Source organism: Vulpes vulpes, chromosome 2, assembly GCF_048418805.1.
Source record: "Vulpes vulpes isolate BD-2025 chromosome 2, VulVul3, whole genome shotgun sequence".
In the NCBI taxonomy this organism is placed as follows: Eukaryota; Metazoa; Chordata; class Mammalia; order Carnivora; family Canidae; genus Vulpes; species Vulpes vulpes.
In genome coordinates, this window is record NC_132781.1 from 148,651,093 (window position 1) to 148,666,585 (window position 15,493).

A 15,493-nucleotide genomic window follows, 5' to 3' on the forward strand; every position below is an offset into this window, starting at 1 on the left:
GGACAGTAAGTATTCTTTTATTGCGACAGACCTGCTCCCAAGTTTATAGCTTCTCCCCCAAGCTTGGTTGGCTCCTCCTGTCTCTGGCCAGAGAACCCCATAGGAACATGGCTTCCAAGGGTAGGGCTGTTCTACTCAGAAGGAAAAGAAGACTGGGCTGTAGGTTTAGGAGAAGAGTGGGGCAGGGCTGAGGGGGCTACAGAGTATCCTGTGAGCCCAGAGGAGGCTGTGGGTCCTCTGGAACAGGCTGCTGGAGAGGAGGATGATAGGTGGCTGCTGAGTGGCCACTCCAGTTCCTCACTGGCGCTGCTGAATCCCAAGACAGGCTGAGATTGCTGCCTCAGCCCCAGGCTGCTTTTCTGGGCACAGGGCCTCATCCACCATCTGCGCTGCCCTCTGGAGGAGGCGGAAGGCCATACGGAAGGAACATTAGCATCCCTTGTCGCCTCCTGCCCTCAGCTGAAGTTTCTGACCCCAGGAAAGGAAGAGAATTTATACATTTGGATCTGCCCTCTCATTTAACAAGGTAGAAGGTCAGGCTTGGAGAGTTAGATCTGCTCACAGTCCTAACGGGGAACTCTCCAGGGACCCAGGGCTGCCATTCCAACTCAGAACTCCTGAACCAACATATTGCTTCCAGCTCCTGCTTACCTGATCCAAGGGGTCCTCTGTGCAGGTGTCTTGGTCATCTGCCACTTCCTGGGCCCCTGCTGTCTCCTTCCTTGGGTGGGGAGCCTCATACACTCCCTTTACTCCTGATGAAAGAGGCAGTGTTGGCTGATGCCTAGGCCAAGGAGCCATCAGCTCTTCCCTTGCCCTTCTGTCCCAGCCCCTTCCCCTCCCCTGAGCCTTGCTTCATGTTCCCCACTATCTTGGAGGCTGGCAGGGTAGCTCTGAGGCAGGGTTTTGGCCCCCATTCCTTCCAAATCCCACCCCTGAAGTTTCAGTGCTTTGAGTTTCCCTGTGCTTCTTTTCCTACTGCCAGGTCCCTATGGAGATGCCAGGGGCCACGTATGCACATGGGGCAGCAGGAAGGATGTGTGCGGAGGTCCAGGGCAGCTCTATACCCGGGCATCCATGCCCTCATGGACCCCTCCCATAACAGTGGGGAACATTCTCTGAAACTTGTAGAGGGTGGCTGAGAAGGGCCCAGGGTCCCCTCACCTGATGGAAATGAAAATGAGGGTATGGGGAGCCTGCTTCTTGGCTGAATGGCCTGCTGGGGTCTGGCATAAAAAGGCCCGGTTTGGCTTGGCTCCTTTGAAGAGGGCTGTGGTACCTGTGCCCTGTGGCCATGGGCCTGTAGAGGCAATATGGGGCTTGGACTCTGGGTACTGGCTCTTCTTGCCTTCACTCCTGGCAGGCCAAGCTTGAATGCTGCTGGTGCCTGTGGGAAGTTGGGAGAGATGCCATCCATCTTCGTAGCCTGCATCCCCTCCTGTCTCCCTCTTCCCATTAAGCTGCCTTATCCAGGGACAGCAGCTAGGGCCTGGCACTCAGGCCCCGTGAAGGCCCAGTGAAGCCAGTGAAGAGGCCCAGTGAAGCCAGGCCATGTCCCCCAAACCCCTACCACAAAGTGCTCAGTGGCTCATCTCTTGAGAGGGCTCAGGTCTGGGATCAGCTGGGGAGCTGATAAGCTCCTCTGGACCCTACTATGCCAGATATGCCAGTTCTCTCTCCCAGCATCCAGCCTGGCAGGAAGGCATTAGGTCCAGCAACTCAGAGTCTAAGGGTCCTCGTTAGAGCCTAGCTGAATAGTCTTTTACCCCAGCTTCTGGTCTGGCCCTCACCATTCAGTAATCGTGTCGCCCTGAACAACTGACTTCACTCCTGTGACTTGAGTGTTTCCTCTGGAAAATGGGAATGGTAACCTCTGTTCCACAAGAAGATGTGATAAGAGCCTGAGCTGGAGGAGAGGTTAGCCAGTCACCCCCCTTTCTTTCCTTTCCTGCCTCCCATGGCCTCCCCCGTCACCTACCCGCTGCTTGGGGAGTCTAGACTTTGGGTCTGGGGGGTGCCTGCAACAAAAAAAAGGTTTATAGTAGGCAGAGCAGGACATGGGATCAGGTTGGCTTCCTCTGCCCTACTCTGCTGCCCCACCACCTCACCCATACGTACCAGCAGCCCCTGGGCAGTGAGGGGTTAGGCACCAGCAGCTCCAGATAGGGGAGGGCCTTGAACTCCTCCTCTCCAACAGCCACATAATAATGGCCATTCACTAGAGCCTCTCTTGCTGACAGTGGGAGCCCCTCCAGGGTGCAGAGTCTGGGAGAGAGGTAAGTGAGTAAAGGCCCGTGAACAAGACGCCTCTTCATATTTGGCAGACTATGATGGCATGGGTTTGGCTATCCCAAGGTATCCTTTGGCTGCTGGCCCTCTGGGCACCTGGCCCAGTCACCCAGGCTCTGCCCTGCCTCCAGGTGCTCAGCTGGAGGGGCCTCTCCCTGTGGCATAGAAGGAATCCCATTTGGGGAAATGTGCTTTCCTTTTGCCTTGTCGCCCTCATGGGCAGCTGGAATCAGTAGGGAGGCTCCCTCTAGGGACTTGTGGACCTCCCCAGACCCATACTCCGCACTCACTTGCACACAGCCCCAGCCTGCAGTTTGGCCTTCTCAGTCAGGAGCTTCAACACGGTTTCCCAGTCCTCGCTGGCAGCCTGGGACAGTTTCAGGCTAAATGGGGGACTTAACAGGTCCCCATTCCTGAACACACTGGGACAAAGCAGTCTGGTAAGAAGAGTCCCTAGAACCCCCTGTGTGAGAGGAAGAAGGGTAGCACGGGGCCAGAAGATGATCTAAGAGCCAGTGCATGGGTCCATTTTCACCCATCAGGCACGTTGGGACTTTTTATTTTGTAAAGATTTTATTTACTCATGAGAGACAGAGAGAGGGAGAAGTAGGCTTCCTTCAGGGAGCCCAATGCGGGACTCAATCCCGGACCCCAGGATCACACCTTGAGCCAAAGGCAGATGCTCAACCGCTGAGCCACCCAGGTGTCTCACACTGGGAATTTTTATATCCCTGCTGGTGACCTGGGGCCTCCTGGAACAAACCCACTGCCGTTTTCTTGGTCTTTACTGAAACAGAATCTCTGTTCCTGCTGATGCTGGTACTCACTGGATATAGCAGGGGGAGCCTGCAGGTGGTTGCAATCCAAGGGTCCTGTCACCTGGGTAGTGAGTCACAGGAGGACCCTGAAACCCAAGTCACGCCCTCAAATCAGGACAGAATTGAAGCCTTTGGTTGGAGGGGTCAGTCCAAGGGGGGCAAGGAGGGATGGGATAGATTACATCTTTCGCCAAAGGGCCCTTCCATCTCCCTGGAGTCACATTCCAACCATCCCCTTGCCCCCATGTGTTTTACAGCTTTCTCTTTGCTTTGGGGACCACAATCTGGAGATAAAGTAAAAGGCTGGGAAAGGATCAAGGGAAAGTTTTGAAATCCTGCACCCCAGGAAGGGCAGCAACTGGCTCCAGAGTGGGTGTGCAGAGTGCCCCCTGTGGAACTGGCAGGTCCCGTTATTTCCAGGGCCCCTGACTTCCAAGACAGAATTGGGGGCAACCCCACGAAGGGTTAGAGGACACTCCCAGTACTCACTGGTAATCTGCTGCCCTTTCCACCGGAATCCTTCTTTCCGGGGGGTAAATAGCTGAAAGGACAGATGGGTCACAGGTCATCTTGGGGAGCCTGGGGGCTCAGCTTACCAGGTATCCATCCCTACTGGGATAGTCTCAAAACATCTTTCCAGAAACAGATGTGGCCCTTGAACCTGCCTTAGGGCCCTGTGTCAGGCTGAGCATCCAGACTGGGGTCTCAGACACCAACCATTAAGATTAAAGGTCAAGAGAAACTAGTTCCTTAAGCATCATACTGTATCTCAGAAATATTCTCACTCACAAGTGTATCTCATTTTCCGTGAGACAGAGAAAGTTAAGTGACTCACCTAAAGTACACGGAAGTGCCAGAGCCCAGATTCTAAGTCAGCCTGGCTTCCCACCCCTTGCTCCTTATGCCACCCTAAGCAACCTCAGGTGACTGCTGAGGAGCACCTGGAAACCAGATAGGAGTTGGAAGCTCAGGTACTCAAAATTCTTCTCCCATCTTGGAAGGCATGGCCCCACCTGCAGAGGGGATGACCCCAGCCAGCGGAGAGCACAGGCTGCCTAATCACAGCAGGGAGGAAGTGATGGATGGATTTAGCGGTGGGCGATGGTGGTGGTAGAGGATCCAATCAAGAAGAACCTTTGGAAAAAGGGGCTCACCTTGCAGAGAATGTTCTTCTAGCAGCCCAGTCCTGTGATGGGCATAAATACCAGGGTCAGACATTCCCTAGAGCTGTGGCTCTGCTGTTTGTAATTTGTAGGCTCTTAGGCAGGATATTTAGCCTGTCTTGACTTTCCCTGCTACAGAACAGGGATAAGACCACCCCCTGCATAGGGCTGCTGTATTCCAGAAGAGAACATATGAGGTGCCTGCACATACAAGTACTAAATACAAATACTACTGCTCTTGCAGTTCCCTCCCTCCCAAGGCTCTAACCAGCCCCAGCCCACTCACTGCAGCTTGCAGAATCTTTCGAAGCCAGCAGCCACATACTGCCCTCCATTCTGCAGGTCGGCCAGGTCAGTGACACGGTGGCCGTGACAAGGCGTATAGAGGGCCCGCACAGCCACTGGGGCCTCCACAATCGATGTCACCTCCTGGAGGAAGGTCTCCAGGGTGGGAAAGCAGCGTTGACTCACCACCAGCTGGTGGCCTGGAGAGTAGGGGTCCCCATTCCGGTATATCACCACCCTCTTGGCTGCTGGATTGCCACCACCAGCCATAGTGTGTGTCCTCTGCCATAGACGCAGATCTGTTGCCAGGCAACCAGGCAGGCTGGGAGTAGTGCCAATCATAAGTAGAGTCCTGCCCCCTCACCAAAGAAGGCAGGGAGAGACTGCAGGAGCATGTGTCTCCATTCTGGGTCTCAGCCAGTCAGCCCTTGGTGGGGCCTCTCGAGAGTTGGGTGGGTCTGATGACTATATTGGAAGGAAGACTCTGGGGCTTAGTGAGAGGCAGTGCTGGAGATAACACTGAAACACAGATGTTCCAATACTGGATAGAGGAAGAATTCTGAGGCGCCCTGCCACTCCGAAGGCCAAGGGCTGAGCTCAAAGGAAGATCAGCTTTGGGGGCTGTTCCCAAGGATGGCCAGTCAGCCCCTGGACTGTGGCTCCCGGCCAGCCCTGGGAAGATGCCCCATGCCAGCAGGTAGGGAACAGGAAGGCCCAATGTCGATCCTGAACAGAGACAGATGATGAATGCAACCAGGTGTAGAATCATGAAAAACCTTTATTCTCTATCAGGCTCCCCACTTTACTTACCCCGGATAACTCCCTGTCCCAAAATTTGGATTAAGCTACAGACAGAGGATGGAAGAGAGTCTCTTCCTCTCCTCTCCCTATGCTGGTGCCAGCTCCTTGCTCCAGCTTCTCTTGGCCCCATTAGCCACCAATGGCCAAGGGCAGAAGGTAGAGCTGGTAGCAGGGAGCAAGGATGAAGCCCTGCCTCCCTCATCACCCTCTCATAGCACCCCCCTTTGGAAGCGGGTCTTCCCCCTGGCTCCCCAGGGAGGGCCTTCCTCTCCCATGTGGAGTGTCCCTGTTGAAGACAGTTTCTCAGGCGGCCTTGACTGCCATGGTACAGTCCTCTGGTTTTTCCCTTCCTCGTGGCTAGGTTCATTGGAGGTTCTGTCTCTGGAGCTTTTGTCACTAGGGAACTGGCCCTTAGGTGGTTTAGTCTTCCAGAGGTCCTGGCCACCATACTCTGCCAAGGTCTCATCCCAGATGCCAAAGTCCTCTGAGAGGTCCAACTTCCATGGCCTAGCTCTTTGGCGATTGGCCTCTCTGTGTTCCGGCCCTCTGGGAGACTTGTCCTCAATATCTGGGTCTTCACAGAGTGTGGGCACCCAGGTCCTGGCCTTTTCGGAATAGGAGCCCCTGGGTTTGAGGCCTTTGGGGGTGTGGTCATCCAGGGCAGTCATCCGCTGCGGGCAGGTCCGTCCAAAGGTCTGTTCCCCACAGTCTGGCTCTTTGGTGAACCTGTTCTCTAAGACCTGGTTATCTGATAGTGTGGGCAGCTGTGGCCCAGCTCTTCTGTAGCATGGGTCCCTGTACTTGATCCCAGCAGTGGTTTTGTCTGTAGTGGCCAGTCTTTCCAGAGACTTGTGGCATTGTGCTTTGAGCCTCCAACAGTCATCCACATAGTCTGGCTCTCTAGTGGTCCTGTCTCTGTAGGACTGGTTTTTTGGTGGTGGGCTTGTTTGTGACCCAGCCCTCTCACAGGTCTGTGTCCTGCCATCTGGGCACAAGTTGGGCTTGTCTCTGGGCCGGCTCACCTCTGGGCCAGATGTCAGTGTTTGTTTGAGAATCAGGTACTGTTGGGGAAGAGCACAGACACTGTACCAGGCAAGACTGCTTAAGCATAGAGCATAAGGCTTTTCTCTAAGCCCCACCCCTGGCCCTAAACATGCAGGAAGGGCTCCAAGGTAGTGCCTACCTCCTTACGGCTACTGATAGCCTGTTGCAGCCACAGCAGTTCCATGGCCAAGTGGTTGTGGTGGTACTGGAGCTCCCGGAGCTCTGTGGGGCTGTAGGGCAGTCCTGGACCTGCAGCTTCTGTGAAGGAGGGAAGAAAAGAGGAAGAAGGCTTTTAGGGGTACACACTGGGCACTGGCTACTCTCCCCCTCCCTACCCATGAGTGCCATTAACTAGGCATGGGGAAAGAGGAGAGGGATGCACCTTATTGAGCACAAGGCTTTCACTTTTCAGATGGGGAAGCTGAGGCCGAGAGCAGGTCAGGGGCTTGCCCTGAGTCCAGGCAGAGAGGTACCTGGGTTTTCCATACTTGGCGTATCTCTGATCTCCTCTTGGCTGACATTCCTGGCTTTCCTGCTGTGCTCATTCTGAAACCAGGGGCTGTCACTTCTGCAAAGAAGACTTCCTGAGTCTGCCGAGCTCTTTCCTGACCTCTTCAGCATCACCTCCCCCAAGACAAGATCTCTCTCAGGTTCTTTACTTGAGAAGCGGCTCCAAAGTTCCTGCTGTGGATCTGGTGCCCTCCTTTGGGGTTTCCGGGTCCGATGGGATTTTGCCTTCTAAGAAATTAGAAGTATGAGAACCTCACAGCTAAACCATCCAAAAACATCTGGGTGCCAAGATTTAGCATGCAAAGTGGTAAGGATTAAGGACTGTAATGTGAAGAGTGGAGTCACTTCCCCTGAGAAAAGCTCGTCAACAGGAAGGGGTGGATGCTACCATTTCTCTGCATTCCCTGCCCAGGTCCCTCCTTCCCCCCCTTTCTTCCACTGGGGTGTTTAGTACCTCTGGGATAAACTGGGGCCTGGGAATCCAGCCCTCTGTCCACTGAAGCGTGCCCAGATCACCCTCGATTTCTCCTACAATAGCCTCATACTCAGCTCGAAGACTCTGGAAGTGGCGTCGGACCAAGAAGCCCCGGACGCAGGCCTGGCGTGTAGAATAAGGGGAAAGAAAATGCTTATCACTGCAGAAGTGGGAACATGTGAGGGATTCTCCTGGAGAGGTCATCCCAGGGACTGTAAGAGGGGATCTGGCCACGGGGAAAGGGTAGGTGGTTCCGTGCGTCAGGACAGGCGTTCAAGGGAGGATGCCAGACTGGATCCCCCTCTTGGATTTGAGGCCCTTCCCCCCACTTCCTGGATCCCGCAGGAGCGTACGGGGGGAGTGGCGGGGCGGGGGGGGGGCGGTCCGTGGGTCCCAGCATTCTTCAGGTGGGGGTGGGCCGGTGATTCTAGAAGGGGGCACGAGGGAGGGTGACTGAGCGTGGTAGCCGCAGCTCGTCCGAACCGCCCAGTCCGAGATCCCGCGGTGGGAATCGTGCGCCCCCGGCCCGCTCCGCACCTGCAGCGCCGAGACGCTCCACACCAACCGCTCCCGCTCCATCCCGGCGCCCACCGACCCGCCGCTGGCCGGGCGCCTACGAGTTGCGTCACGAGTCCGCGCCGCGCGCAGGCTCCGCCCCCGTCTCCATGGCAACCTTGTTCCTCCCGCAGTGGTGCCCGGCGTCGGGCCGCGGGCTCACCCCTCGCGCTCGCAGACCCGGCGCTGGGAATTCCAGCCCCCGAGCTGGCGCGTCCGAGCCACCGTGTGTGGCGCCCGGTGCCTCCGCGGGGTCGCGGCCGGGGGCTTCCCCGGGTGACGGCGCAGGGAAGGCAGGAAGCACACGGAGCCGGTGTCTGTCTGGTTTAATTCCATCCAGTGCCCCCCTCCCCCATAGCACCTGGGGGGCCGCGAAACACCCGATCGAATCAGTAAAAAGTCACAGTTTGAACGGAGTGAGAGGTCCGACTTGGGGCCGACGCTACGCGGCGGACTGCTCCTCAGGCTCGGCGTTCTCCGCCAGGTGCAGCTTCTGGCTGTGCCAGTCAAGGATTGTGACGCTCTGGACCTCAGGCTGTCCCGCCCCGTCCGCCCTTCCCCAACTGCACTAGGGCGGGGGCGGGGGCTCGGGTGATCCGTGGTCCAGGTTGCAGTCCACACCTGCCCCCCTTGCTAGGTGGCTTATCCCTTCTCTCTTGGTCTAGATCTTGCAGGTACGTGCACCTGCACTATTTCTGGCTTAAGACTAGATGGGGATCTCCCCAGTAAAGTGAAATCAGTGAAAATAATTGTCCAATGTTGAAAGAGTAGGAAGACATCCGACAAGCTTTGCCATGGATTGGTGTCAGCTAAACTACTTGCAAAGATTTTCTTTCTTTTAAAGATTTTATTTTGGGGGCGCCTGGGTGACTCCCGTCAGTTAAGGGTCACACTCTTGGTTTTTGGCTCAGGTCATGATCTCAGGGTTGTGAGATGGAGCCCTGCAGGGAGCTCTTGCCTGGGCATGGAGTGTAAGATTCTTTCCCTCTCCCTCGGCTCACCCCATCTCCCTCTCTTAAAAGAAAAAAAAATTATCTTTTTCACTAGTGTAACTAGAAGTTTTATTTTTGAGTAATCCCTACACCCAACATGGGGCTCGAATTCACAACCCCAGAGACTGGAATCCCGTGCCCCATCAACTGAGCCAGCCAGGAGCCTCACTTGCAAAGATCTTCGTAAGTACATAACTCACATTCCCTGCAACTACCTTCCTCCTGCTATTTGGGTGAAATCTGTGGGTGGGGCAGTTTGTGGCTAATTCTTCAGTTCCACAGAAAGGGGAGAGAGGTTGGTATATTGTAAATACTCCTAGAGGGTGGTGGGAAGAAGGGAACTCATCTCAGCTGTGGGAGGTGTAGACACACATACACACAGAAGGATTGCCCAGAAAGGATACATAGAATTACTAAGATCTTCCAGCTGTCAACAGAGAGAAAAGGAGGTTTCTGTCAGGAGAGGCACCAGGCCAAATCTCAGATGCTCTGGGAGCCATCTTGTGGGGGTTGAGGCTCCATGCACCCCCAGCTTTTCACCCAGGGGCCAGGACTAGCCTTAGGTTTACCTCCCCCACCCCCAGTGTCCCGGGGAAGAGCAGCACCCAGCCCTGACTCACATTGCTAAGCAGCTGGTCCAGGTTGCGGTCAGCCATCGTCTTCTTCTGTTCTTCAGGCAGCCCCTCAGTGACCCCGTCCTCTTCCTCTTCCTCCTCCTCCTCCTCCCCACACACATCCAGGCTGAAGTGCAACCGGGCCAGCTTCTCCTGCATCTCCCGCACGTGCTCCAGCTGCTCAAAGGAGCATTCCTTCCCTGGACAGCACCTGTCTGAGCTCTGGGAGCAGCTTGGGACCCGGGCCCCAGCCACCTCCCAGAGACCAGGCCCTCCACCCTCACTGCCACATACCCTCTTGGCCCAGCCCCTGGGACTCACCAAAGGCCTGCAGCCGGCCTGAGTGAAAGTCATTGAGCAAGTTCAACAGTCCCCCCTCCATCTCATAGACGTCGGTCACCTCGGTCAGAAAGGAGTGCTGCAGGGGGGTGCCTGCAGAGCCGCCCCCACTTCCAGCCAGCACTGGGCGGCATTTCTCCTTGCCTACCCTGGTTGGGGTGGGTATGACCATGGTCACAGGGTGGGAGTAGCCAGGTACCCAAAGGGTTTTTTTATGCCCTTTATGCACTAATTCATCTTCCTCTCTACTCCAGAACAGAAAGGGATGTTTGTTCTTGTGGCCCTGCCCTGAGTACCAGATTGGGATGGGAAGGGAACAGGTGAGGAGGGATAGGGAGAAGAGGTCAAAAGAAGTTTTTGTTTTCAGATGACCCTCATGGCCAGAACCAGGCCTGGAAGGGGGCTTTTGGATTCCTATCTGAGCCCTGCCTTCATTCTTCACCTGACCCCGAGTATCATTTGCCCTCACTTGGGGACATTTACTCCTTATTGCCACAACAGCCATCTTATCTCTCCCCAAAATGTCTTTCTGCTCCTCTTCTACTTCAAAACTGTTTTGAATTTTCCATCACCCCAGGATAACACTGAATGACCCTTCTCAGCCTGCCTGCCCTTCTCTCCTGTTGCATTCCCTACAGTCTTTGTTCCAGCTCTGAGCTTCTGTGACATCCCACTGTCACCATCCCCAGACATCTGTCTCAGGCTAGTAGTGTGCAAAGCCAGAGGGAGGCATGATAATGGGAGAAAGAACACCTCGTGTTTAGTGGGAAACACACATGGACAGGTTGAAGGGTAGGATGCAAATTCCTAATCATTAAGAAAAATTTAGCAGAAAATTCAAATCGTACGTACACCTGAGTATCCTGTTACCATCTCCTGCTCCATGATTCTCTGGGGCCACAAACCACCTGTGGTTCTGGGAACCTTCTGGGCAATATTTTTCTTCCATGTCAGGCAGGTCCTTTGGCTTTGACATTGTCTCTCTCGTGTGCCCTATAGCCTCTCATTTTCTGGCAGCATCGCCTCACTCCCTTCTCTAAGGTGCACAGTCACCCATTTAGCTTTACCCTACGCCTGAGGGCAGAGATTGGGGCGGAGGCATCTCTGAGTTCTCAGGAGCCAGTAGGGCAGCCCCAGGGAAGGCATCAACTGTTGCTTAGTAACTAGGCTAAGGCTGTCTTTACCTTCCTTCCCACAGGGCTCAGCCCAGAGTTGGGGTCCCTCCCTCCCTCCTTGCCTTGCTTTCCTTCTGTACCCACCTCTTGAACTTGGCCCGCTGTTTGGGGGATGGCAGATGAGGGAGTCCCAGGGCCAAAGAGCCGCTGTGGCTGGTGGGCACAGGGACCCTTCGTAGTGTGCCCGGGGCCTGGGCTGGCTGGGTCAGGCAGGGCTTGGGGCTCCTTTTCTTCTTCTTGTCCTCCATTGGATGCCAGTTAGGCCTCAGGTCCCACTGAGACAGTGAGAGGCAAAGTCATCACTTCATCCCGCAAGCCCTGAGAGCTGCAAAGCATGGGCCCTGGACCTTCTGACTGTCCCCTCAAACTGTCAGGGCCTCTGTCCCCTCCTCTGTCCAGTATGGGCAGGGCCAGAGGCCAGTGCCTTCCTGCTGGGGTCTTGGATGTGTATTGAAGGGCCTGCCAGGACCCAGCTTAGGGCCCCCGCCTGCCCTTCAGCCCCAGCCTGAAAACCTGGCCCCCGCCTAGGAGGGGTGGAGCGGGCACCATTCTCCCGCTGCTGCTGCTGGGATTTCCTGCCCCAGTAGCTGAGGGGCGGAGCTGGCACGGGAAGCGGAGGGGGCGGCGGGGCGGCGGACTCGGACTCGGACTCGGACTCGGAGCGCCTTCCCTGGGCCCTCCTCCATCCAGCCAGCCGGCCGGGCAGACGCCGACAAGCCCCTCCGCCCCGTCAGTAAGGGGGGTGGCCAAGTACGGGGGGGCACCTGGGGAGACCTGGGTGTCGGGCAGTAGCCACCAGAAGACGGGGACGGGGCTCCCCGCGGGCTCCCCGACTTGGCCGCTGGCATCCGTCCCCTGCCGCCCGCGCCCGGCCGCAAGGCTCCGGCGGCTCCCAGTCCTCCGGGCCGGCGCGCCGCCGCTTCCCGCTCCGCAGCCCGAGGGCGGCTCCGCTTCCGCGGCAGCCGGGGCGGGCGGCGGGCGCACTCGGCCTCCGAAAGGGCCGCCGCGGCCGGCACTGCTCAGCCCCAGCCCAGCCCCACCCTGCGCCTCAGGCCGCTGAGGTCCTCCGGGGGAGGCCGGGCTCTCCCCAGCGGCTCGCCCCGGGCCGCCGCCACCAAGCCGGGGGCTGCACTCTGGGATGGTGGCGCCACCGGGGGCATAAGCATCGGAGTTGGCCCCCGGCTGGCTGGCCCCGAGGGGGTGTGGTGGAGGGGAGACAGGAGCACGTCCCGCGTCTCGCGTTGCAGCAGCTTAGCCCAATTAAGGACTCGACAGACGAATTGGAGCAGGAACCCCTGCTCCCCAGGAAGGCTGGGGCCACCTGGGATCTATTTCCCACGCTCAGTCTTCAAAGCCGTGTGCCGCCAAATGGATCGCTCAGCTGGGGATGGGGAGCCAGGATCCAAAACGGAGCATCAGGCCTGCACGTCCTGCACCCTCCCACACCCTGGACGGGGGCAACTGACCTGGAGGTGTGGGGTCTGCACGGAGGCTTCCGAACGGTTCCCTCCGCCCTTGCTGCTCCCCTCTTAGGGAAGGGAGCCGTGGAAGTGGAGCTGGCAGGAGGCAATTTGCATTTAAAGCGAAAGTGACCTCCTTTAGAGGTTGGGATGCCTAAGATGGGAGGAGCCTACGGCCGTTCCTAGGCTCTCCCCCTCACTTGACTTCACCTCCCCACCTGAACTAAGGTGACAAATGTTGGTTGTGTGATGGCAATCCAAAAACTCACTTTCCCATCGGTTTGGAGAGAAACTACAGTCCCTTACAAAATGGTGGTGGCTTTGTCAGAAGGCCAGGGTGGGGGGATAGGGAGGAGGGAAATGTACATAAGCAGGAAAATAGATAAAAGCACAAAGGATATATATACACACAAGCCTATTAGCAGCAGCAGCGGCGGCAGGAAGGAACTGCAAGAGAAGACAACCACCTATCAGGTCTAAGTCGCTTGTTCAGCACTTTACATACGCTTAATCTTCATAACAATCCCATAGGAATACTGTCACCATCCCATTTGCTGAAAGTCAACTAGTCTTTTATTTTTTTTTTTTAAGATTTTATTTTTTCATGAGAGACACAGAGAGAGGCAGAGACATACGCAGAGGGAGAAGCAGGCTATCTGTGGGTAGCCGGATTCGGGACTCGACCCCAGGACCTGAGCCAAAGGCAGACGTTCAACGGCTGAGCCACCCAGGCGCCCCCAACTATGGTCACTCCTCCTCACTGATAAGCAGTGGGGGCTCTAGCCGGCATCTGATGGAGGGAGGGGACTGAGCCTCCTCCTTTCCCACCCCCCCAGGTCTAGGAGGGAATCAGGCGATTACCTGGCGCTTGACCCCAGCCCCCAGGAGGGAAACCCGGGCGCCACGCAGAGGCTGGCCCAGTGCCGCCTGTGCGCCTTGCAGGCCAGATCGATGGGGCAGCTGTTTAAAGCCCTGGCAGAGGCTCCCAGCTCAGGTCCCTGGAGAACCATCTGATGCAACAGGAGCCGGGCTTATCCTTGGCCTGGCTGCCCTGTGGTCTCAAATAACTGCCGCGGGGCAATATGCAGGGCACCCTGGTCCACCTTCCCCTCCCACAGGGCAGGAGCAGCTTCCCTGCACCTGGGCCTCTGGGTAAGTTAAGGCATCCACACAAGGACTTGCCCACATGCTTCCAACACCTAGATGGTTCCAGAAGGGGAGACATTAATTCAGGACTTTTTCAATAACCAGAGGTTGGAGGGAGGGGTCTGCAAAGGCAGAGAGAACAGTTGGGAAGTTGCTCTCCTCCAGCTGTGAGAGGGGCTCCAGGGCTCCTCCAGGAAAGTGGTGGCAGGCCTGGGAGCAGCCCTAGGGCTCTAGGGTGAAGCTGTTCTCAGAGATGCTTGGCTTGGGGGCTTCAAGAGTTGGGGCAGCTTCTCCTGACTCCTTCCAAAGGATCTTTGACTACAGCCATGTGGCCAGCACAGAGAAGTATCAACCTGTTTGGAGCTTGATTAGAGGGGGCAGAGGCTCTGAGGGGACTTTCTTCCCCTTCTTCCATGAGGAAGGCATTGTGGAGGCCTGGAGGGAAGGGGCCTTTACTTGTCTCGGCCATTTGTTGGGCATTCACATACCATCCTTTATGCCAGGCCAACCCAGCCTCCAGAGAATAGGGTGCTGGGACAAGAGCCCCAGCTTTTGTACCTGGGCTTGGTTGGGTGAGCAGGAGTATGTAAGAAACCAATCCATTCTTCAGAACTGCATGCAAAAGTGCTCTTAGGGAACGTACAAAATCAAAGGAATTCAGAGGTAGGCCAATGCCAGAGGATGCTGCCCACAGCAGACAGCCCTGAACAGCAGTGTCCAGCCATCTGATTCGGGCTATGCCCAAATTGGCCTATGCCTAGGTCTCTGGTCTCCTTACCTTATGCCTTCCTCATGGATCTTCCCAATGGTCAACTTAGCACCTTCAGTGGTTCCCCGTGTCCTCTGGATCTACTCCAAATCCCCTAACCTGGCACACAGGTTCTCGATAACCTCCTCCCGTTGCCCTCCTGTGCACCTGCATCTCGAGGTGAACTACTTCACTACTAAATCGAGTTCTCCAACTTCTACTTGCCCTTTGGGTCATAAGGCCTTTCCAGGTGTCCACCCCTAGCTCCTTGCTGAAGGGGACAGGAGCTTCCTTTGTGCTCCATGGCACCACCAACTTTGTCTTTTTTTTTTTTTTTTTTTTAATTTTTATTTATTTATGATAGTCACAGAGAGAGAGAGAGAAGCAGAGACACAGGCAGAGGGAGAAGCAGGCTCCATGCACCGGGAGCCCGACGTGGGATTCGATCCCGGATCTCCAGGATCGCGCCCTGGGCCAAAGGCAGGCGCCAAACCGCTGCGCCACCCAGGGATCCCACCACCAACTTTGTCTTAAGGGAACTTTCTGGGGCACCTGGGTAGCTTGGTCAGTTAAGCATCTGCCTTTGGCTCAGGTCATGATCCCAGGGTCCTGGGATGGTGCCCCCTGTCAGCGCCCCTGCTCAGCGGGGAGCCTGCTTCTCCTTCTCCCTCGGGAGCTCCCCCTGCATGTGCTCTCTCAAAGTATTAGAAGAAAAAAAAAAAAAAAAACAGCATCTTTTTCCAGGGAGCAGGTTGGCTCAGTCAGTAGAGCATGTGATCTTTGATCTAGGTGTTGGGAGTTCAAGCCCCACGTTGGATATAGAGATTACTGAAAAAAAGAAAAAAAAAAAAAGTATCTTCATCATTAGCCTAGCCCTTCACGGGGCAGGGACAACTTTTCATTGAATGAAAGAAATCTGATGCTTCTATGTATATGAACATCATGCCAACTTTGCCAAGGGCTCTATGAATTTGCCTGTGGTGGCTCTTGGCAGGCAGCACTCTGGAAGATGCACCACAGGGCACAGCCAAGGGCTCTGCAGCAGATCCAGACACGTCAGTGATGCCTAGATGGGTCCA

The 15,493-nt window shown here is 56.0% G+C and overlaps 3 protein-coding genes across 6 annotated transcripts; all 3 read right to left on the reverse strand.

The window, feature by feature from the left end:
• Position 1: 1 nt before the first annotated feature.
• Positions 2 to 4,926, reverse strand: DCDC2B (doublecortin domain containing 2B). Of its 2 annotated transcripts, none has more exons than XM_072750395.1 (9): positions 4,557 to 4,926; positions 3,597 to 3,648; positions 3,117 to 3,193; positions 2,580 to 2,711; positions 2,119 to 2,265; positions 1,979 to 2,018; positions 1,165 to 1,387; positions 652 to 755; positions 2 to 396 (listed from the first exon to the last, which is right to left on the reverse strand). In XM_072750395.1, the coding sequence occupies exons 1-9, from the start codon at positions 4,895 to 4,897 to the stop codon at positions 298 to 300; spliced, it is 1,215 nt and encodes a 404-aa protein (XP_072606496.1). In that variant the 5' UTR covers positions 4,898 to 4,926; the 3' UTR covers positions 2 to 297. The 2 variants fall into 2 exon arrangements, with proteins under 2 accessions (XP_072606496.1, XP_072606497.1); XM_072750396.1 differs by having other exon boundaries at positions 341 to 468.
• A 389-nt stretch (positions 4,927 to 5,315) lies between these two features.
• On the reverse strand, positions 5,316 to 8,110 carry IQCC (IQ motif containing C). 2 transcript variants are annotated; one of them, XM_026014477.2, is made up of 5 exons: positions 7,923 to 8,110; positions 7,365 to 7,508; positions 6,874 to 7,138; positions 6,540 to 6,658; positions 5,316 to 6,417 (listed from the first exon to the last, which is right to left on the reverse strand). In XM_026014477.2, exons 1-5 carry the CDS (start codon positions 7,962 to 7,964, stop codon positions 5,566 to 5,568), a joined length of 1,422 nt encoding a protein of 473 aa, XP_025870262.2. In that variant the 5' UTR covers positions 7,965 to 8,110; the 3' UTR covers positions 5,316 to 5,565. The 2 variants fall into 2 exon arrangements, with proteins under 2 accessions (XP_025870262.2, XP_025870261.2); XM_026014476.2 differs by lacking the exon at positions 7,923 to 8,110 and having other exon boundaries at positions 7,365 to 7,697.
• Positions 8,111 to 8,249: 139 nt separating this feature from the next.
• CCDC28B (coiled-coil domain containing 28B) lies at positions 8,250 to 12,654 on the reverse strand. 2 transcript variants are annotated; one of them, XM_026014479.2, is made up of 6 exons: positions 12,527 to 12,654; positions 11,145 to 11,335; positions 9,868 to 10,034; positions 9,553 to 9,746; positions 9,337 to 9,359; positions 8,250 to 8,437 (listed from the first exon to the last, which is right to left on the reverse strand). In XM_026014479.2, the coding sequence occupies exons 2-6, from the start codon at positions 11,306 to 11,308 to the stop codon at positions 8,383 to 8,385; spliced, it is 603 nt and encodes a 200-aa protein (XP_025870264.1). In that variant the 5' UTR covers positions 11,309 to 11,335; positions 12,527 to 12,654; the 3' UTR covers positions 8,250 to 8,382. The 2 variants fall into 2 exon arrangements, with proteins under 2 accessions (XP_025870264.1, XP_072606498.1); XM_072750397.1 differs by lacking the exon at positions 12,527 to 12,654 and having other exon boundaries at positions 11,145 to 11,782.
• Between the last annotated feature and the right edge of the window lie 2,839 nt (positions 12,655 to 15,493).